We start from the raw sequence: 22,888 nt of genomic DNA on the forward strand, positions 1-22,888 counted from the left end.
GCAGGAGTATTCAAAGTACTTTAACTTACCTATTACTGGACTTGTCACCACCTTCTCCTGCGGGGACCACGTGGCCTTTGGCTTAAACAAGCCCGATTCGGGAGTATAGCTGGGTTTAAACTCTGGCGACAGATTTCTTTCATCTAGCATGGGTTTCTTCAGTGGTGCAGTTGACACAAAACCCATCGGAATCTTCTTCCCCAGTGGATGGTGGCTGTTGGTGGTATAGGTTAGCACTTTTCTTGCCGGGGGCGTCAGATGCTTATGCTGCATCTCCTTGGCAGACGATTTGATGAGCTGTCCGAATTGCTTGGAAATGGATTTTTGCTCGTACAGGTAGCGGTCAGCCTCTCGCTGCAGCTCCCGCGGCACTGGCTCCTGACCAAGCGATTCAGGCTTCCCTTTCCTCTTCATCAGCTCCTTCAGCGTATCAATCGGCGAACCATTGACAGTCCACTCTGTCACCCCAAACTGCCTCAGATGTGACCTGGCGTGACTCGACAGCCCCTTGCGGTTCTCAAAGTACTCGCCACAGAATTCGCAGCAGACTTCCTTGTGGGGTTGATCGACTGCTACCAAAAGAAAAGAAAGAAAATTGACTTCAGAGGGGAGCAAGAACATGGTGAGGTAAATCTGAAATTAAAATGGTGCACATCACCCACAACAAATGGATTACCCACCAAGCTTCTTATGCCACCCAATGGTAGTAGCAAACACATTCGAATCAGATGTGATAGCCACCTTTTATGTGTGACATTTCCATTTCCCATCCCATCCATCCCTGTGGCCTCCTGAGCGAGGTGACCATTTTAGTGCTGTATGGTCTGTAACATAGAATCATACAATCCCTACAGTGCAGAAGGAGGCCATTCAGCCCATCGAGCCTGCACCGGCAACAATCCCACCCAGGCCCTATCCTCATAATCCCGTGCATTTACCCTAGCTAGTCCCCCTGACACTAATGGGCAATTTAGCATGGCCAATCCACCTAATATGGGCAAAGCTAAACCATCAACTATGGACCCATACAGCAGAGAGGTGGTTATAGAGAACTTTTGCGCCTTTAATTGAATTCAAACCCCAGATCCCAGGAAATAATCTGAAAACATTGATCAATGGCCATTTTTAAGTCAGTTCTGATGAACAACATGATGAATACAGCGGCACAGTGGTTAGTCCTGCTGCCTCACAGCGCCAGGGACCCGGGTTCGATTCCCGGCTTGGGTCACTGTCTGTGCGGAGTCTGCACATTCTCCCCGTGTCTGCGTGGGTTTTCTCCAGGTGCTCTGGTTTCCTCCCACCGTCTGAAAGATGTGCTGGTTAGGTGCATTGGCCATGCTAAATTCTCCCTGTGTACCCGAACAGGCGCCAGATTGTGGCGACTAGGGGATTTGCACAGTAACTTCATTGCAGTGTTAATGTAAGTCTACTTGTGCACAGTTCTCTTGTGCTACCGTGCCGCCCACTAACATTCATTGAATGCATAGACAGCATAAACAGCCTCAGCCTTTGACCCCGGGGAACAGGTGGAGGTTAGTCTAACAGAGCATTCGTAAAAAGACACCCTTGACGGTTACTTTTGGCTCTTACCACGCAAGGTACCCCCTATCAGTTCTAAGCACAGAGAATGTCATTTTTGAAGGTGATACCCATGGAACCAAAGTAGAGAATTCATCTTCAGCATGTTGCTGGACTTTGCTCAGGGGATTCGCTACAACATCCATAATGGCTGCAAAATTGCACTTGAAATAGACAATGAGCTTGGACCGTTGCCATATCTAACAACACCAGGTTAAAGTCCAACAGGTTTATTTGGTAGCACGAGTTTTCGGAGCACTGTCCCTTCATCAGGTGAGTGGAGAGTTGGGCATATATAAACACAGACTCAATTACAAGATAATGGTTGGAATGAGTGTTTTAACAGGTAATCAAGTCTTTACAGGTGCAAACAATGTGAGTGGAGAGAAGGTTAAGCACAGGTTAAAGAGATAAATTGTCTCAAGCCAGGACAATTAGTGAGATTTTGCAAGCCCAGGCAAGGGGGTTACAGATAGTGTGACATGAACCCAAGATCCCAGTTGAGGCGTCCTCGTGTGTAGAACTTGGCTATCAGTTTCTGCTCGGTGATTCTGCGTTGTTGTGTCTTGCCTTACCTGTAACCCCCACGACTTGCCTGGGCTTGCAAAATTTTACTAACTGTCCTGGCTTGAGACAATTCACACTTCTTTAACCAAGAGAGAAAATGCTGGAAAATCTCAGCAGGTCTGGCAGCATCTGGAAGGAGAGAAAAGAGCTGACGTTTCGAGTCCATATGACTCTTTGTCAAAGCTAAAAGGCACATCTCTTTAACCTGTGCATAACCCTCTCTCCACTCGCATTGTCTGCAGCTGTAAAGATTTGATTACCTATTAAGACTCGCATTCCAACCATTATCTTGTAATTGAATCTGTGTCTATATATGCCCTGTTTGTGAACCCAGCTCTCCATTCACCTGGTGAAGGAGCAACGCTCCAAAAGCTCATGCAACCAAATAAACCTATTGGACTTTAACCTGGTGTTGAGAGACTTCTTACTGTGCCCACCCCAGTCCAACGCCAGAATGTCCACATCATGTGCCATATCTGTAATGTGTCAATCCAGAGATGTTTAGACTCTGCTCAACAGACAAAATAGTCTTCCCACTCACTTACCTTGGGATCTGGTCTTATGAAAATGCTAAGAGCACCATTTACACCGTGTATGGATTGAGACATTAAATTCGACACTGGCACATGATTAGTCCATCATTCTCTGATGATAGTACCCATTCCTGCGAGATTACATCCAACATCCGGGGAAGGTTCAAGGGTCTCCAACCACAATTCACTGGAAAGCTTTTGCTTTCAGATCATGAAGCTAGAACATCCTGGACAAGGGCAAGTGCTTGGGAGAAGATATGACCAATTGTTGCACACAGGCATACAACTACAACCAATAACTTGGCCTCCGGCATCAGTCACAGAATGTACGGCATTTCGAAACCCAAAGGAGGTTGAGCATCCCAGCTGAGCAATTGTGAACTGGTTCACATTCAGCAAGGTTAGAAACTAAGCTCCAGGTGGGATTTAACTTATGAGAAACTCCAGCTTTCACTTGTAGTTCAGAACCCCACGAACCGCATGTGTGAAAGGCTGCTCCTGACAATGCTTCTACAAGTCATATAAGGTAGGGTGGTTGAGTAATTGGTGCACCCTTGACAGGACACTCTTGTTACTGTTGGATGAATCATACACTGTGATACCAACTTATCGCAAACTCGTTTCCAAAATCTCTTCCCATTCTCAGCTCCATAAATACCTAAAGCTTTTCTAAAAATCACCAGCAACTAGCTGTGGCACAACTAGCTCAATACAACATCCTTTATAGGCCTTATATCGTTATGTCAATTAGTGTGACACACAAGTGTACTTTCAATGCCCATAAATTAGCCATGCTCAAGCACAAGGTTTAAGAAAATAAAGGCTGGGTGAAAAGCTTTGATAAATACTGTGCCATCAAAGCAACAGGAAGTTGCGCAGACTGTTCTGGATTTCCATTATCTTGATAAAGCCGAGGGGTCCTACACGGCTGGAGAAAATCTGCTAGAGATAAAGGCCGTGCGCAAATCATACTGTGGGTGGCACGGTGGTTAGTACTGCTGCTTCACAGCACCAGGGACCCGGGCTCAATTCCCAGCTTGGGTCACTGTCTGTGCGGAGTCTGCACCTTCTCCCCGTATCTGCGTGGGTTTCCTCCAGGTGCTCCGGTTTCCTTTCACAGTCCGAAAGGTGTGCTGGTTAGGAGCATTGGCCATGCTAAATTCTCTCTCAGTGTACCCGAACAGGCGACTAGGGGATTTTCACAGTAACTTCATTGCAGTGTTAATGTAAGCCTGCTTATGACGAATAAATAAGCTTTAACTTTTAAAAGAAATGCACAAGCTGCAGATTGAGACAAACTGCATAACAAGGTATGGAAGACAAATTAGCCATGTGGTTTTGAGATTCACTGGAAATTCCAAGTGATGGTGACATGTTATAACGGAAAGACCGAGGTTTATGCTGGCGTATCTAGGCATGGTAAATCTCACTTAGCAACGAGTGGTTTAGTTGCTTCAAGGTGCGAGAAGGGGTGTTTTTTTTAGGAAAGTTGCTGCATGGGTAAATCTGTGACCCCTCTGGTTACCCTATTATAGAAAGGATATTATCATACGAGAAAGTGCAGAAAAGATTTACTAGGATGCTGCCTGAGCTTGATGATTTGAATTATAAGGAGAGGCTGGATAGACTGGGACTTATTCCCGTAGAGCAAAGGAGGCTGAGGGGTGATCTTATAGAGGTCTATAAAATAATGAGGGGCATAGGTCAGCCAGATAGTCAACATCTTTTCCCAAAGGTAGGGAAGTCTAAAACTAGAGGGCATAGGTTTAAAGTGAGAGATACAAAAGGGTCCAGAGGGGCAATTAATTCACACAGAGGGTGGTGAGTGTTTGGAACAAGCTGCCAGAGGTAATGGTAGAGGTGGGTACAATTCGGACTTTTAAAAAGTATTTGGACAGTTTTATGAGTAAGATGGGTATAGAGGGATATGGGCCAAACGCTGGCAATTGAGAGTGGCTTAGTGGTTAATAAAAAAAGGGTAGTATGGACAAGTTGGGCCGAAGGGCCTGTTTCCATGCTGTAAACCTCTGACTCTCGCCTCACTAAGGTGAATAAAATCTGTTGCAGCACTATTTGGGCAGTGCTCATAACACTGACTTGTTTAAGAGCAGCCTGACGAAGCACAGACAACTGTGCAATAGTAGTAAACAACTTCTCTTTACAGGAAAGACAGAGAACCCTCAATGCTCCAAAAGTATGACGTGTCCAACAGTCGGTGCTGAGATCGAGGCCAATGCCATGGTCTGGATAGCTCCTGATATTTCACAAGAATAATCCAAAAGCTCCATCAAAACAGGACACTGCTCAGTCAGAAAAGAGTGGCACCAGTCTATAACCGCTCAGCTAAACCTCCATGTCAAAGGCATTAATTTGGCTGGATTGAGAATGTGGCAAAGAGATTTATTCCCAGAAACATCGAAAGTTTACAGCACAGGAGACCATTTGACTCACTGCGTCTGTGCCAACCAAAACTGACATGAATGCGTCGAGGTCAGCCTGGTTAAAACACACACATAACCTTAAACACCACACAACATCACAGAAAAGCTAACGAGGGAAGTGTGCTATTTTTAGAAAGCCTGGACATCGGTAAAACAAGTGACAATTTTAAACGGTTTTACCCTTGATTTTTTTCCCTGCAATCCACATGACGATGACTTGCGAGGATTCACAGTGGATAAGCAAAGCTGCCAACAATCTAGTTCTTGGCTTGCAGGAAGAACTCCTAACTGGATGCTAATGTGGATGAAAATGAGCAGTGTAGCTCTGTACTTGGCAGATAAAGACATCAGCGCCTCAGTGAAGAAGGATGAAGATGTTGAGGAACCTGAGAGTCGAACGGTGCCAGTATTCTGCACATAATGGCAAACCCTTCTGGGGGAAGGACTGTCGACATTTATTTCTTAATTCGAGCCATCAAAAGAAATGAAACATGCACCCAAAGATTTGGATAAGCAACGTGCGCTAAACTGAAAAGAATAAGCACCACGTTTGACACCTCCATTATTAATAAATGAAGAAAATTGATGTAATTCCGAAGAAATTTCAAATTCTGCTGAGTGCTGATATATAAAAAACATATCCCTAACATATCAACATTCATGAGCAGGGCTGTGCTTTGATTCAGTGAGGCTTTCACAATATACTGAGCCACAAGTATTTCTGATGAGATATTCTCTTTTTCTCTCCCATCAACACATCATCATCCAATGAGTCACTGTTCATGTGAGATTACAGGCTGGTTGGAGTCATACCGAGCAATAAAGGATGATGACTGTGGTGGTTGGAGGTCAATCATCTCAGTCCAAGGACATCACTGCAGGAATTCCTCAAGTCCTAGGCCCAACCATCTCCAGATGCTTCATCAATGACCGTCCTACCATCATAAGGTCAGAAGCAGGTTTGCTTGCTGGCGATTGCACAATGCTCAGCACCATTCGTGACTCCTCAGAAACCGACGCAGTCCATGACCAAACGCAGCCAGACCTGGAGAGTATCCAAGCTAGGACTGACAAGTGGCAAGTAACATTTGTGCCATTCAAGTGCCTTTGCAATGACCATCTACAGCAACAGGGAATCTAACCATTGCCGTTTGCTATCCGATGGCATTGCTATCGCCGAATTCCCCACTATCAAACTCCTGGGGGGGTTACCTTTGACCCAGAACTGGACTAGCCATATAAATACTGTGGCTACAAGAACAGGTCAGAGGCTAGGAATCTTGCAGCGAGTAATTCTCTTCCTAACTCCCCAAAGCCTATCCATCATCTATATGGCACATGTCAGGAGTATGATGGAATACTCTCTCCTTGCTTAGAGGAGTGAAGCTCTGAAGTAGTGCAAAATCATCCAGGACAAAGTGACCTGTTTGATTGGGACCCCATCCACAAACATTCACTCCCCTCACTGCCGATGCACAATAGTAGCAGTGTGTACCATCTACAAGATGCAGGATCTTACTGAGACTCCTTAGACAGTGCCTTCCAAACCTATAACGCTGCAAGACAAGGACAAGGGCAGCAGACACATGGGAACGCCACCACCTGGGAATTCCCCTCCGAGCCACTCACCATCCTGACTTGGAAATATATTGGCCATTCCTTAACTGTCGCTGGGTCAAAATCCTGGAATTCCCTCCCCAACAGCACTGTGGGTGTACCTACATCATATGGACTGCAGCAGGTCAAGAAGGCAACTCACCACCACATTCTCGAGTGCAATTAGGGATGGGCAATAAATGCTGGTCTAACCAGCAATGCCCACATCTAATGAATGAAAAAAAAATGAATGTCAAAGAGAGATGGTTGGATTCTGTCGTGTTGGAGATGATCATTGTTTGACATTTGTGTGGCATTGTGTACTTGCCACTTACCAGCTCAAACCTGAATGATATTAAGGTCTTACTGCATTTGGACACTGACTGCATCAGTATCTGAGTCATGAATAGGGCTGAACATTGTGCAAACATCCCCACTACTGACCTTATGATCCAAATGTCATTGATGAAGCAGCTGAAGGACACTACCTCAGGGTTGTATCCAAGACTCAATGTCTTTAGCTGTTTCATCAATGACCTTCCTACCACTGTAAGGTCAGAAGAGTTTTGTTGGCACCCAAGTCAGAGGCAACTTGACTCACGCAGGAACAAATAAGCAACACATTCCTACAATCTATAACATCCAGTAAATACATCTGCTGCAGCTTCCCTACTAAGCTGAAGTGACCAATGCGGAAGACTGCGTATAAGTACTGACAAAACTAACGACAATAAAGGTAAAGTCGCCACAGTCCCAGATGACCATAGACTTCTCTCCCCTTTGAGGCGGAGAGCTGACTGGTGGTGATTTAACCTGAGGATCACCACACCTCAGGCAAGGTCGAGAAGGCGGGACCTTCATGAATAACCTCAGCCAGTACGGGAATTGAACCTGCGCTGGTGGCGTCGCTCTGCATCACTAACCAGCTGTCCAGCCAACTGAGACTAATGACAATATAGCAGAGGCAAAAAGCTGTGGCCAAGTTTGTATCAGTAAGACCACAAAGCTTACCCCAAAGTACATGGGGGTCAAAAGAACCCGACTCAATCTGATAAACAATCGCTAACAAAGCCTTTGAAAACTCCGTTCACTGGCAAAGTATTCTTAGAAAATGTTAACCAAAGCCCTTGGTGAAAGCTAAGATTATCTAAATAGAGCATTGACAATCTCAGAGAAGGTCCTACTAAGGATCAAAGGGAACTCAGCTACAAGGTCAAAATGACATTATGCAAAGCCACTAAGATAATCGAATCGCAAAGATTATGCCATAAAACAGCCCAACGTTTCTGCCTAACCACGAAATCGTCTCACCAGCACACTCCACTATCGGTTCCCTATATTCCTCTTTGACCAGGAAGCCTTGCTTTGAATTACAGAGCCAAGGGCAAGAGCTACCCCAGAAAAAGCCGATGGAATGGACAAACTCCAGCCTTCAAAAAGATCACTTTATAGCAATTCTGCTCTTCATCAACTCTCTGCAAAGAGCAAACTGGTTCACGCCGAATGTTTCGCACAATGACAGGACCACCACCACATAGCAAAGCACAGAACATGGAATCCCAGGCAGTATTCATGGAAACCAGCTTTGACCGAGTTTGTTTATTCTTAAATAGTTCGCTCTGGAGGAGAAATAGGGCTGTGACATGTACTGGGAATTTCTAAAGCTATTACCCACATCACAGCCTCTCGCCCCCGCATTACAGGAAAAGGCAGCACCTGTGTTAGAACAGATGAGGGAGCCTGAACTCAGGTTCGTAATGCATTTCAAAACACACGGCTTTCACGAGGGCAGAGAGAAAGCATTTTTGTTGGAGAAAATGAGCATGTTATCTACTCGACTGGATTGACAGTCACACAAAAGCAAAATAATGGAAGATTAAAGTCAGAGATCTACAATCAGGCCCCTGTAAAAGCAAATACATAGAAGGTTGTATATACTTTATGAAATAATAAGGCACGCACCATCCTAGACGCACCTGGAAGTACTAAACACAAATGATAATTACTGAGAAATAACGTCTCCTTTAACATTAACCTTTTAAAGGCTGTGCGTTGTAGTTTTAAAGAAGTCCATTTGCTTCCAATTAAAAGTGGACCCCACACACACAGGAAGGTATGAATTATTTCTAAAAAGCTGTTTAAGCTTTCAGGCATTTAGATGCTAAGGCTCTGTGCACTTTGAAAAACAATCTCTTAAAATCTGCAAGCTTCAGGGCTTCTCAGAGATTGGACAGAAGAGAAAGCATAAAACAGTACAGCACAGTACAGCCCACGATGTTGTGCCAAACATGACGCCAAATTAAACTAATCCCTTCTGCCTGCCCTTGGTCCATCTCCCTCTGTTCATTGCATATTCATGTGCTTATCTAAAAGCCCCTTAAACACCCCTATCGTATCTGCCTCCACCACCACCCCTGGCAGTGCATTCCAGACTCCGTGTAAAAGAAAATTGCCCCTCACATCTCCTTTGAACTTTCCCCCCCTCTCACCTCAAGTACATTGCCCCCTAATATTAGACATTTCAACTCTGGGGAAAAGATTCTGATTGTCAACCCTATCTGTGCCTCTCACAATTTTATAGACTTTCATCAGGACTCCCCTCAGCCTCCGCCGCTCCAGAGAAAACAACCCAAGTTTGTCCAGCCTCTCCTTATCGCTCATACCCTCTAACCCAGGTAGCTTCCTGGTAAACCTCTTCTGCACCCTCTCCAAAGCCTTCACATCCTTCCTGTAACCTATGACTTTGGCCACCGCTTCGAGTCTGTCAGCTTTTGATATTTGTGCATTCTTCCAGTTTGGCCATTAGGTGATGCCAATGAGCAAATCAAGTATTCCAGTAGCCAAAATTAACCACTGCAATTGGCAGCGAAAAGGGCAGGGAATTTGAGGTTAAGTAATTAAGGACGGAGATACGATAGAATTGTATCACCATAAAGCTGACTTATAAACATTATCAGAAGCCTAATATTATTATTAGCCAACTGTACTTTACAAATCATATCGCTAATGTCTTTTATTCCACATGTAAACTTCTAACTCACTTCCCAGAATCATTTTCCACCATTTCCAACAGCATAATAGTTATTTTGTTTTGCTTGACCAAGTTAAAAATACACAAAACTGTCGCAGCAACAGAAAAACCTACTTAAACGAAGAGGTGAAGCATCTTCGCTGGGCGACCACATTCGTTCTGATAAATAACTGTCGCCCTTCAGCGAGGTTGCTGGCTCCTCGGGGTTATACTCCAACTTGAAATGTTCCTGCTTCACCTTTTTCACAGGCGTGGGTTTCATCTTTTTCAGTGGCGGCGGGGAGAGAAATTGCCCCTGAACCTTTTTGGGCATGAGCGACCCCGATGGAACCTGCCTGACGGACGGAATGGTCAGGCTGAACTTGGACGATTTGCCCGGGGAGGTGGCGAACGGCTCGCTCTGCATGGCCTGCGTCGGTGATTTAACATCGGTCGCCATCAGTTTGGAGGGGATTTTGAGCTCTGACATGGCGGATGATTCGAAGGGGTACATTTTCCTTTTCATTAGCTCCTTCAACGTGTCTATTGGCGAACCGTTAACTGTCCATTCGGTCACCCCAAACTGCCTCAGGTGTGACCTCGCGTGACTCGACAGCCCCTTGCGGTTCTCAAAGTAATCACCGCAAAATTCACAACGCGTCTCTTTGCTAGGAGCTGAATCAATTGCTGTAAATGAAAGAAAGGGGAAATTGCAATGAACATTTTTTAAACGGCCTCCCCGTAATTGAAAATGAAAACGCTTGGCCTATTTTAGGTCTCCTTGTGCCATAAGCCTTTCCTCGACTGAAGTGCAACCAGGTGTCAGGACAATGCTGCCAAACTACCGGGGAGAAAGGCTCGGGTTACTACCACTCATTCCAAAAGGGTAACAACTCAGCTTTCATTTGTCACACCCTGAGTTTGACAAAAGGATATGGGTTGCAAAGTACCATTACAAGCAGTACCTCACTACTATAACATGGTCACCAGGCCATCATCCCCAAAACTCATCCACCCCGTCCCCTGTGGTGCACCCTAACCTTCTCCATCTCTCCTGAACGGATGGTCATAACAGCAGTCTTACAAGTCCAATTCCAGAGAAACCTCCTGGCAGTACAGATAAGTAAGGTGCGCGATCTGGACCATAGATACCAGAAGGCAACTGTGAGGGAAGTACCAAATACAATCACGCCCAAATTCAAGATGCATGCGCGCTCTCACAGAGTCAATAACCTGGAACTGGAATCCTGGCTACGGCTCCCCACCCTCCCTTCCCGATCCAGGAGAGCCAATAACGCCAGCTGAGCAGATTTGGAATTGAACCAGTTCCTTGTGTTAAGACTCGGTGCAAAAGGCAATGCCATTACACACGAGGTACCGAGGGAGATGAAGAGGAGGTTCACTGATTTTGTTTCTCTCCCAGCACCTGGTTACAAACAGGGCAAGGAGGTGGGAAAAGTCTATTAGTCCCAGCATCAGCAACATCGAGGTGGCACTCAACAGCTTTTGGAGTTGATTTGCATTTCAACTCTGATCACTGTCGATGACCCCCTCCCCTCCTCTCACCACCTCACCCAAGAAAACAAATAAAATTGGGAATTTGCTGTGTGCAATGCGGCTGCAGGATACAATATATTATGTACTGTAATGCATCAGAATATACAAAAACATTTCTACTCTATTCACACCTTACCCTGATTTTTCTATGGAATGGGTAATACTTTTCTAGCTGTGGCTTTTAGACACAAGGCAGTGTATTCCAATGCCATGGATTTCTAAACAGGGTAAGTCTAGGATGGAAATAGTTATGACAATTCATCTGGTACATGTCTCTGAATGCACAATGAACTATCAAAAAATACGGCACTCAACTGACCCCTGTAATGGATAGTGAGTGAATGCCTAATGAGAAAAGCATCAGTCAACAGATTGCGTTTCCTCCTAACTCCCCAAGGCACGCTTAATTTCAAAGCGTCAGCTTTGCTCAGTGGTAGGGCTGTTGGCTCTGAGTTAGCAAGCCCTACACCAGAGTACCAGCGCGTAAATCGAAGCCAACACAAATTCAAATGCATGCACGCTCTCACAGAGTCAATAACCTGGAACTGGAACCCTGGCTACGGGGCGGCTTGGCGGCACAGTGGGTTAGCACTGCTGCCTCACAGCATCAGGGACCCGGGTTCGATTCCAGCCCTGGTCACTGTCTGTGCGGAGTCTGCACGTTCTCCCCGTGTCTGCGTGGGTTTCCTCCGGGTGCTCCGGTTTCCCCCCACAGTCCAAAAGATGTGCGGCGTAGGTGCATTGGCCGTGCTAAATTGACCCGAGTGTCAGGGGGATTCGCAGGGTAAACATGTGGGGTTGCGGGAATAGGGCCCGGGTGGGATTGTGGTCAGTGCAGGCTCGATGGGCCGAATGGCTTCCTTCTATACTGCAGGGATTCTATGATAACAGTTCAGTGCAATATAAAGTACTATCTTCCAGAAGAAGCATTAAACTGAGGCCCCCAGTTTGATTGTTTGGGTGCATTTAAAAGATCCTATGGTCTGCTTTCGAAGAGTTGGGAATTCTCGGCAAGTGTTGGTCAACCAGCAAAATCAAAACAGATCAACTGGCCATTCATCTCTTTGCTGCATGCGGGACCTTACTAAGCCATCCACAAAACAACGGAGACTATACTCAAAACATAATCTGAAGGCTGCAAAGTACTTTTGAAAGTCCTGAGGACAAGACAAGCACCATTTAACCGCAAGGTTGTTCTTTCTCAACTGGCCTGAGAGACGAACAAGGTTCTGACAACAGACTTGCACTGTTTGATCTAGCAAATGTGGAATTTTAACTGTATAAAGCCTTGCTAGTCTCAGCTTATGAATAAATGGTTGCTCTCGCTGAATCACTGGTTCACCATCCCCTCGAATAATGTTCAATGCTCACATCCCATTTTCCAACCATCCCTACTAAAATGTTGTCCTCTTTCCCATTCCAGCTAATGCTTCCCGACTGGCGCTCTCAGTAGGGATGGCGGCATGAACTGGTGCACAGGCATCCCTATACAGATGCCATCATCTCTGCCACCTGGGTCATTCTGACCGGAGGGTCGCATTTCCTTGGATTACAAAATACAGTATCTCGCACACCTATCACTAATTAAGATCTTACACAGATTTATAGGTGATGACGGCCAATAAGTTTCTGAAGTCAGCTCATTGTTAGGTCTTGAAGCCTGAGAAATCCCAGATTCCATGTGCACACTCATAGTGACTTGCTTCAGCTTCTTCTGTGCTGACACTGAAGGGGACGTTAGCGATGTTTTCTTGTTGACTGGTCCCCCTAACTTGAAATTGGTCCTTTCCGCTTTGAGGGCAGACACCTTAGGGTAGTTGTGCGATTTCTTTATCGGCAGCATGGATGACAAAGCGCTCTGTATCCCCTTTTTCTTAATGAATTCATTCAGAGCTTCAATCGGAGATCCTTTAGAGTCCACATCCACCGCTCCAAAGTGCCTCAAGTGAGCTCGGGAATGGCTCGACAGCCCCTTCCGGGTTTCAAAGCAGGCACCACACAACCGACAGCTTATGTGTTCACTGTTTACTGCTGTGAATGAAAGAGAGAAGTTGTATTTAACACCGTTAGAACGGCACCTGTGTTATGTTCATTAACCCTCTCACACACTATATCAATCTGGCATCTAAGAAGCATTTTCCAGCTTTTAAGCAGTAAACTCAATCTCTAAACTTTACGGAATTTAGGTTTTGTGGGTTTAAGTCAAATTTAGGGCCGTAAAGTAAAAGGTTGGCCTTTCCCGAAACCAGACCAACGCGGAAGGTCCCAGTTCCATTCCTTGGTCTGTGTTATCTCAATTCAGCTGGGGCCAGTCGCAGGTTTGCCTCTCTCGCTGTGGATAGAAAATAAAATAAAATCAGCCAGGGACTTTGTTCCCAGTGAATAGGCAGGAACTCCTGTTTGGAGATGCCTGTGCACACCGACTCCGGATGAGGGCATTGCACTCAGCTGTAGCTTCCATGTATTTGAACAGGCGGCCCACTTGGTGGAATGCCAGGCAGCTGGCGGCTTGCATCGAGTCCCAAACCAGAGGGTATCGCAAGTGCATCCTACACTCCCGACATGGCAAGGTTGTAATCCTGCCAGTGTCAAGGGCGGATAGAGAGGGAGGGACACATCCCACCACAACGTTTAGGGTGCGGTATCTCTGAAGGCACCAAGTACACTTGCCTTCTTGCCTGCTGAAGGCAGATTACACAGCAAAAGTGAAAAGAGGAAGAAGTTGGAAGTAAATAAAATTAAAATATGACACAAAGGCCCTTGCAGGGAAGTTTTGCCAGCAGCAGTTTTATCTTAGTACATGGTAATACATTCTGTGATCAGACAATCCACGATCATTTCCTTTTCAGAGGTGGGGGTTGAGCAGGGGTGGCAAGAGAAGAAAGACTGGCAAGTCGCGGCCAGTTTGTTTATGATTGATGTGACTTTAATCGGGCAGGCGATTCTGAAGCAGGAGTACAAAGGACACACGCAATACTTCTGACACAACACAGGGGTAGGTGCAAGATGCAGGTCAATCCCCTTGCCCTCCACCTCCACCCCACCCCAAAATTAGAAAGCAGCGGTGGATGAGGCGATGTGACCCGTACAGAAAGCAGTCAAAGCTTCAGGAAAAGCAGACAACCGCCACCGTTACAAAATATTAAAAAAATGTCACAGAGGTATGTGGAAACACAAAGCACCGTGGACAAAGAGGGCCCTGCAGCACAACCATGCAAACAGCAGCGCAGACAAAACACACAAAGCCAAGCCAGCGCCAAAGCAAACGTGAACAGCCGTAACTTAAAAAGCAGGTCCAGTCCCAAAATGTAGTTTAAAAAGGAAATAAGTTGGTGCTGTCCTCAGATTTAAGCATGCTTCACACCACAAAATATTTGGCTATCTCTGACAAGAGCGCAAAACAGCAATAATCAGCACATGATGTAAGCCAAATGCACAAGAGCAAATTTCCATCGATTTTTAATACGGAATAAAGTGTCTGACTCAAAAGCTGGCAATCAAATTCAGCCAACATTAAAGGCAGTCTTTAAATTTCCATAATTGCACATCTATCTACCCGTACGTTCATTTCTGCCAAATATTGAAGAAGCAAGAACCCACTGAGATAAAAAAAAATCCCTCAGAAAGCTAAGTAACCGACAGGACGAACGAATTTTAAAAAAATTAAATTCAGAAAATGCCAAAAAGGACCACGCCAAACTGGCAGCTATGGTACAAGGACGGTGGCCCTCTCCGCCGACAGAGTAAGTTTGATTACCATCGCAACTGGATGCAAACTCCCCCAGCTCCAGGCAGTTTCAATTGGAAGAGGAATTTGAGGGGAAGGTCAAGAATGGCCAAGAAAGAAGTTCCTTCCCACAACATTCAAGACACAGGTAGATTCACAGAAAGCCAAGTCTGAAATGAGCAGCAACTTGGGAACATCTTCACAACACTGATAAAAATCTACAAGGTAAAGAAAATTAACAGCAGATTCTATAAACATTCTAATGACTTAGCAAAAAATTACTGGAGTGTAAAAGCTTACGTGATAGGATTGTTAAAAACAATGCAGACTACTTACCTTATATGTACTGATTCTTTGAATTAAGGTTATACTCCACACTCCATGAGGTAACATTATGCAAACAAGCAATGCCTGAGACACACCTGCCTTTCAGACTTGATCCAAAACCCACAAGCTCCTTTCCTAATGCGTGACAAAGCAAATCCTAATTCATAGAATTGTAGAGTCCTTACAGTGCAGAAGGAGGCCATTCGGCCCACTGAGTCTGCACCGACCACAATCCCACCTATTCCCGTAACCCCATATACCCTGCTAGTCTCCCTGACACTAGGGTCAATTTATAATGGCCAATCAACCTAACCCACACATCTTTGGACTGTGGGAGAAAACTGGAGCACCCGGAGGAAACCCACCCAGACACGGGGAGAATGTGCAAACTCCATACAGACCCAAGCCGGGAATTGAACCCGGGTCCCTGGCGCTGTGAGGCAGCAGTGCTAACCACTGTGCCATCGTGCTGCCCCTTTCCCAAATTAATTCCAGCACTCTCACCAGAGAGCAGCTTGGTACCATGCTCACCAAGGGCCTATTCCCTTACGACTTGTAGAAATTCTTTGGATCTAATAAATATGAGGAGGTTGGGATCAAATTGACTGAAAAGGTTTGTACGAAGAAACCCTATTTATTCTTTCCCAAGACGGTTTTTGACTAAAACAAAGGGTAAAATCTAATAGTGAACATGGAGCACTAAATCATGCCCCATGCAGATTATTTAACCAATGTCTCCTCCCACAAAATGCAATTCATAGAACTTAAAATCTTTCCCTGTCCTTACAGCAGCAATGTGTTGTATGTGATGAACCCAATGACTCTTTCCCCAAAAAGCGATAATCTACTTGTAGTTAGCTCCATCACATGATTAAACGGTCCAATTATGGAACAGAATTATGAAATCTGCCACCATGCCCTCCATGTTGATCAGAAGTTAGCTAATCTATGCCACCATCTCTTTTATACCAATATCCCGCTTGATACAAAGGCAGAAGGTACCATGGCATTTGCTGATGCAATGAACCACTATAATTATACCTCTGCAAACTAGACAGATGGTGTCTGCCATGCAATAACGATCTGGACTCTAAATGATTTAGTGGACTGTGAAAATCTGTCAGAGTGGACAAATAGGCCAGAGATCTACAAACAGCTTTGGATCAAATGCATAACTGACAGATAACTGCAGTTTATGCATTACAGCATATTCCCTACAAAATGGAAGCTAAATGGATGTTGCCAGGAAGCTAGCGGCGGCATGGCAATAGTTAAAAGCGAAGTTGAAAGGATCTGGATCCAATGGCAGACTCAGCCATCCCTGCACTGTACTCTGAAGCAGACATTAGTTACCTTCATTAACCAAAAATGAATGCTTAACACTGTAGCTAGTTGAGTACAAAATGATATCATGTTAAAACTATGCAATTTGTGGCCTGTGTAATTTGGGTACTGTGCTTGGATTTGGTTACTGTGAAATTGAAGCCATGGAGATGGTGCAGTGAAATGACATGGCAGAACCACAACATGGAATGATTGTTGCACAGCAATGCTCGAGTGAAATGGAAGTAACTGAGAAGGGGCTTGAAAAAATTATACAAAGGCACAGGGCGACCTAGATAAAGGCAAATCCAGAGCACATCTGGGGATGGCGGGACTGATGTGTGAGGAGAGATTGACTAGGCTAGAACTGTTTTCGCTGGAGTTCAGATGAATGAGGGGGGATTTCATAGAGACTTATAAAACTCTAACAGGACTAGACAGGGTAGAGGCAGGGAGGATGTTCCCGATGGTGGGGGAGTCCAGAACGAGGGGTCACAGTCTGAGGATTCAGGGTAGATCATTTAGGACGGAGTTGAGGAGACATTTCTTCATCCAAAGAGTGGTGAGTCTGTGGAGTTCATTACCACAGGAAGTAGTTGATGCCAAAACATTGAATGTATTCAAGAGGCGGCTGGATATAGCACTTGGGGTGAATGGGATCAAAGGTTACGGGAAGAAAGCAGGATTAGGCTATTGAGTTGGGAGATCAGCCATGATCGGGATGAATGGCGGAGCAGGCTTGAAGGGCCAAATGGCCTCCTCCTGCTCCTATCTTCTATGTATGCCAGGATAAGGGGGTATTCAATTAAAATCTGAAATAGGTTAAGCAGGTCAGATGACAGGAAGACCTTTTTCAGGCAAAGGATGCCATCACTTGGAATAGCAATCCAGGTAGGGTACTGAGGTAGTATATTCATTCAAGAGCCAATTTGTGGATGGAAATTGTAGATTTGTTTTACAAGAATAAGCTAATCTGTTTTGTGATTTCTATAGCTGTAAGTTTCCTGGGTCTGTGCTCTGAAGCAGATAATCAGTGCAAGTGGAGAAGACTGGAACATTACTTCAATTTTTCCAATGCTGGAAGCAGAGTCCGATCCCTCTGGCTTACAAAGTAAGCCTTAGCGGGGTTAAGGGCTTAGGTCTGGGGCAATAAAGAATGACACTTGCCACCAGGACTAAACTTCATGCTAGGCTTTTCAGGATCGCGGTGCTTGGCTTGTGGTTAATTTATCTTTGGGTATAAGTAGTGTATGATTAGCATCTGGGGTGTGTGCCCAATGAAGATGTACAGTTCTGCGACTAGTGGAAGCTTGGTGCAGATCCATAATGCGCACTTGGGAAAAGCGAGCCATCTAACTTTAACAACACATGCAGTCTTTGTAAGAACAAAGGTAATAAAAGGGCACATGGCCATCTACGACAGGAAACGACAAAGAATAGCACGCTAGCAATGAATGACTCTCACGGGAAATATAATCACTTTTAGTTTGGGCTCTACTGATTTAGATTATTCTTGGAAATCTAATAAGACTTTTCAATTAAATTTTCCTCTGGGGTGAGGTATATAAGATAACATATTTTTGGTGGGGGGAGGGGGGGGGGGGCGGTGGAAGAGAAAGAAGAAAGTTGATTAAGTGTTCAAAAATGAGGGGAAACCTCAGCTGTGAATTTAGCCCAGTAATCACAATCCACTGACTGCAAATCCTGAGCCACTGTTCTAGTACCTGAATTCTTACCACTGGTCACTAAAGCTTTGGCTGTATACATTCAAATGAGCCAAGTACAAGGAGTTGGCCGAGATGGGATGACAACTTGGGCCCTGCCTTTTAATTGAGGTTGAAGATGAAGCTGGTCTATGGGCGGCACAGTGGTTAGCACTGCTGCCTCACAGCACCAGGGAGTCGGGTTCGATTCCCGGCTTGGGTTACTGTCTGTGCGGAGTCTGCACATTCTCCCCGTGTCTGCGCGGGTTCCCTCCGGGTGCTCTGGTTTCCTCCCACAGGCAGAAAGACGTGCCGGTTAGGTGCACTGGTCATGCTAAATTCTGCCTCAGTGTACCCAAACAGGCACCGGAGTTTGGCGACAAGGGGATTTTCACATATCTTCATTGCAGTGTTAATGGAAGCCTACTTGTGACACTAATGAATAAACTTAAAACTTATCTCAAGATTGTTCTGTTCTGCAAGTGCAGTGTTTCTTGAGCTGGCACATTACAATGGAGAGCCGTTCCATTTCCTAGTTATTGTTTGCTGGTTTGTGGCAAGTTTATTGGGACTAGCATGACTTGCACATTCCGGGTACAAAACTACGGGGGCTTAATGGAAGGTTGGACAAAATACTTAACCACATTAGATACCACAGATCTTGTCTACACTCATGGATATGAGATTGCTTATGATGCCCCTGTGCAATTTTCACCCATTATAGGAGAGACTGATATATCATTAATGAATATTCCTAATACTCAGGGAATATCAAGTTTCAAACTGAAAGCTATTTTGGCACCAAAGCTTGGAAAATCAACTTCTCCCTGGATCAGAGGCTGATCGTAGGATCCGCTGTGGGATACACATCCTCCTGAGTTAGACTCCCCGGGGCCCCCCTCAGTTCAAGCAGAAATGCTACTGATACAAATGGAGAAGCACCACAACTCGACTGTCTAAGGGACATATTGCAACTAATCTATAAAACCATGCTCAATGGTGTGGAAATCTGTGCAGTGTCTGCATCTTCATCCAGAAACCAAAGGAGGTCAAAACCACATCCACAAAATTTTTTTGTGCAACATGCTTCAAGTTCTCTCATGAGTTTGGGATTGCTTGGGGTGCAGATATATCTAGGTCAATGTTTCAAGTGTATTTATTAGCGTCACAAGTAGGCAATGAAGTTACTGTGAAACTCTCCTAGTCACTACACCCCGGCGCCTGTTCGGGTAACCCAGGTGCTGCGAGGCAGCAGTGCTAACCACCGGGACCGTCTCACAAAAGCTAAGAAATTATGGAGACTTCTTTTTTTTTAAAATTGAGAAATCGAAGTGAGTGGCTAAGGCTCAGTGCAAGATATCAGCAAGTCAGAACACCACCAGGAGAGAGGTGGGGGAAAGAATCAGTGATAAATGTGTGACAAATCCAGTTTTTAATACTGAGGATGAAATCTCTTCCTGGCATCTCTATCAATATTACGCAAGAATCTAACCAAGTCACATCACTGTCCTTCAAGCAATAGGAAACTGGCCCCCTGCCTCCCAATAGCTGAAGATATAAAGTGCAAGGAGATTAATTTATTTGGTGTCTTAATAAATTAACTTAGTTCAGCCGTGCTTGTCGGCAATCGGGTTTCTTTGTTTTTCCTTTCAAACATCATCAGAACTTTACAAACCTGATCACCTGAAAGACTAGCAACCACAACTTACTGAGGTTTAAAGGTGTATTGTCATCCTGGGGGGACCAAAACAGCTTCTTCGACAGCAGCTCTCCGGACGTCTGAGGAGTGTTCATCAATGATCTACCTGTTTTCCCCTGGTCTGGAGATTTACTGGACATTGGCTTTGGCAAAATGGGATGCACTTTTTTGAGTGTCGATGACCCAGTCTGAGACTGGCCCTTCGGTGGACTGTTCATGGCCAACTTTGGTGATTTAGCTACATGCGGTGTTTCTCCCTGACACTCCTCCCCAAGCGGTTTGCCGGGAGCTTCTTGTTTTAAACCAGTCATGTCCTTTGGTGAACAGCTCTGCGGTTTATCACTGGCCAAAGTTGAGGGTAAAACACTAGGTATCCCTTTTCTTTTCATAAGTTCGTACAGTGTACCGATGGGGGCACCACTGCTTTCTGAATCCGGCACTCCAAACTGCCTGAGGTGGAAACGTGCATGGCTTGACAATCCTTTACGAGTTTCAAAGCAGGTGCCACATAGCTGACAGGAATTCAGCACTAAAGTAAAAAAAAACATAAAAAACAAAACACAGTCAATCCTGACACAAATATAATGTTTTGATAGCCCTAACTTGCTGCTAACATGTCCAGAACCGTGCTTGTGAAATCATGCAACTGAAATATCCTAATCTGGTTACGAATAACTTACACTGTCTTATTCTGGCTTGCTGCATAAAGCGGAACAGGGTTTATTCCATGAAGGTGAAAGTAGAAATAGGTACTCTGCAATGATAGCCCACAGAATCACCTCAATGCAGTAAAATACAGTAAAATTCTCTACACCCTAGCTATGACTGTAACACTACATTCTGTGCTCTCTCGTTTCCTTCTCTATGAACGGTATGCTTTGTCTGTATAGCGCTCAAGAAACAATACTTTTCACTGTATGTTAATACATGTGACAATAATAAATCAAATCAAATTAATAAAGGTAAAGAATTTGCTTCTCAAATAGCTATACTTACGAGACTCTTTCTGTCACTGTCATCTGTTTCATGCTGAGAGAAATTATTTGCATAAAAGATCTGAACGTTAAAGTTTTAAATTTTTTAAAAAGTTTATTTATTAGTCATAAGCAGGCTTACATTAACACTGCAATGAAGTTACTGTGAAATTCCCCTGGTCGCCACACTCCACGCCTGTTTGGATCAATACACCTAACTAGCACGTCTTTCAGACTGAGGGGGGAAACCAGAGCACCTGGAGGAAACCCACGCAGACACGGGGAGAACGTTTAGACTCTGCACAGCCAGTGACCCAAGCCAGGAATCAAACCCGGGTCCCTGGCGTTGTGAGGTAGCAGTGCTAACCACTGTGCCACAATGTTATTCCTTAACATTGTTTCCTGATGTTGAAGACCCCCCTCTCAACTGCTCCATATTCTGATCAAGCACATCATAGCCCATTAATAAAAACAGAGCGAGTCTCTGTAAAGTCATTACCACATCCCATTCTCTTACCCTACTGGTTTTTCTTCTCACCTACATCCCTGTTCACCCCACCTTCCAAACTGGGACCAACTTAAAGTCTCAATTTATCTCCTGCATATTTAATACCCGGTACCATCCTTGTTAGAGGCGGCCTTGTGGTTAGTGTCTCTGTCTCTGAGTCAGAAACTCCGGGGGTTCGAGTCCCACCTCAGGGTTTGATGGCCAAGGAAGGTGCTTTCATAACACGACTAAACAGGTCTGAGTGTCAACCTCCAATATCCTTCCAACACGTCAATAGCAGCTGCTAAGAGCGGGGAGAGACTCCTGGTCAGCCATGCTGATGCAGAGTGGCACCCCTCTAGCAATAAGCCTCTGGCAACAGGTTAGTGACCCGTTCTAGAAAAATCTCGCTATGGGAAAAGATGAAACTCTGCCTCGTCACCACCAGCCACTAGGAGAGAAACAACCATCCTTCCTACTGTTAAGAACATCAGCATAAAAAAACTGCATATCAAGCAATTAGTTTATCAGATTGTGGGCTTTATCCAACTCACCCTGTCTAACCGAGGAAAGATCCTTTTAGGTTTCAGCCTACGCAAAAATCTTTTTCACTTTAATCTCGTTGTTTGCTTCTTTTTGAATGCCCTCAACAAGCCAAATGAACTCCTAATTCTGTTGGCTATTTCTGCCTCACTCTGCGTGTGCAGAGAATAATCACTGTGACATTGTTATCGGACATAATGACCATCAATGTCTGTTTACATTACAGCCCAAGTTATTTTCAATAAAGTTTAATCTCTTTTCTTACCTTTCTCATTTCTAGCAAGGAGAAACATTTTAATTTTTGTCAGAATTTGTTTCCGTGTGCCTATGCATCTCCAAATACTGCCTGTGTGCGCCCTACTTCCTTAAACTTTGCCTCACCTGAACATTGAAGACTTCCTTCTCACACTACCTTTGTAGAAATCACTCACTAACTCGAGGAGGATTTCCAGAACTGATGCTTTGCTGACTACAGCTGCCCAAACTGAATAACTATCCCTCATAAGGGTGGCACGGTGGCTCGCGCTGCTGCCTCACAGCACCAGGCACCTGGGTTCGATTCCCGGCTTGGGTCACCGTCTGTGCAGAGTTTGAAGGAGGTGAGAAGCAAGTCTTAAATGTTCAGGTGAGGCAAGTTTAAGGAAGTAGAGCGCACAAAGGCAACATTTGGAGATGCATAGGCACACGTGTCTGCGTGGTTTTCCTCCCACAGTCCAAAAGACCTACTGGTTAGGGTGCACTGGCCGTGCTAAATTCTCCCTCAGTGTACCCGAACAGGCGCCAAAGTGTAGTGACTAGGGGATTTTCACAGTAACTTCATTGC

General features: G+C 45.0%; 1 protein-coding gene across 4 annotated transcripts in view; it reads right to left on the reverse strand.

The window, feature by feature from the left end:
• The window catches only part of LOC144507676 (uncharacterized), a 140,923-nt gene that overhangs the window by 42,021 nt on the left and 76,014 nt on the right, over nt 1-22,888 (reverse strand). For all 4 annotated transcript variants that reach the window (XM_078234844.1, XM_078234846.1, XM_078234845.1 and 1 more), the window contains exons 8-11: nt 20,072-20,590; nt 12,879-13,313; nt 9,861-10,412; nt 30-572 (exon numbers count right to left, since the gene is read on the reverse strand). In XM_078234844.1, the coding sequence (XP_078090970.1) occupies nt 30-572; nt 9,861-10,412; nt 12,879-13,313; nt 20,072-20,590 (2,049 nt within the window). The remainder of the gene's footprint in view (nt 1-29; nt 573-9,860; nt 10,413-12,878; nt 13,314-20,071; nt 20,591-22,888) is intronic.

The sequence above is a fragment of the Mustelus asterias genome, chromosome 19, assembly GCF_964213995.1.
Source record: "Mustelus asterias chromosome 19, sMusAst1.hap1.1, whole genome shotgun sequence".
NCBI lineage: Eukaryota > Metazoa > Chordata > Chondrichthyes > Carcharhiniformes > Triakidae > Mustelus > Mustelus asterias.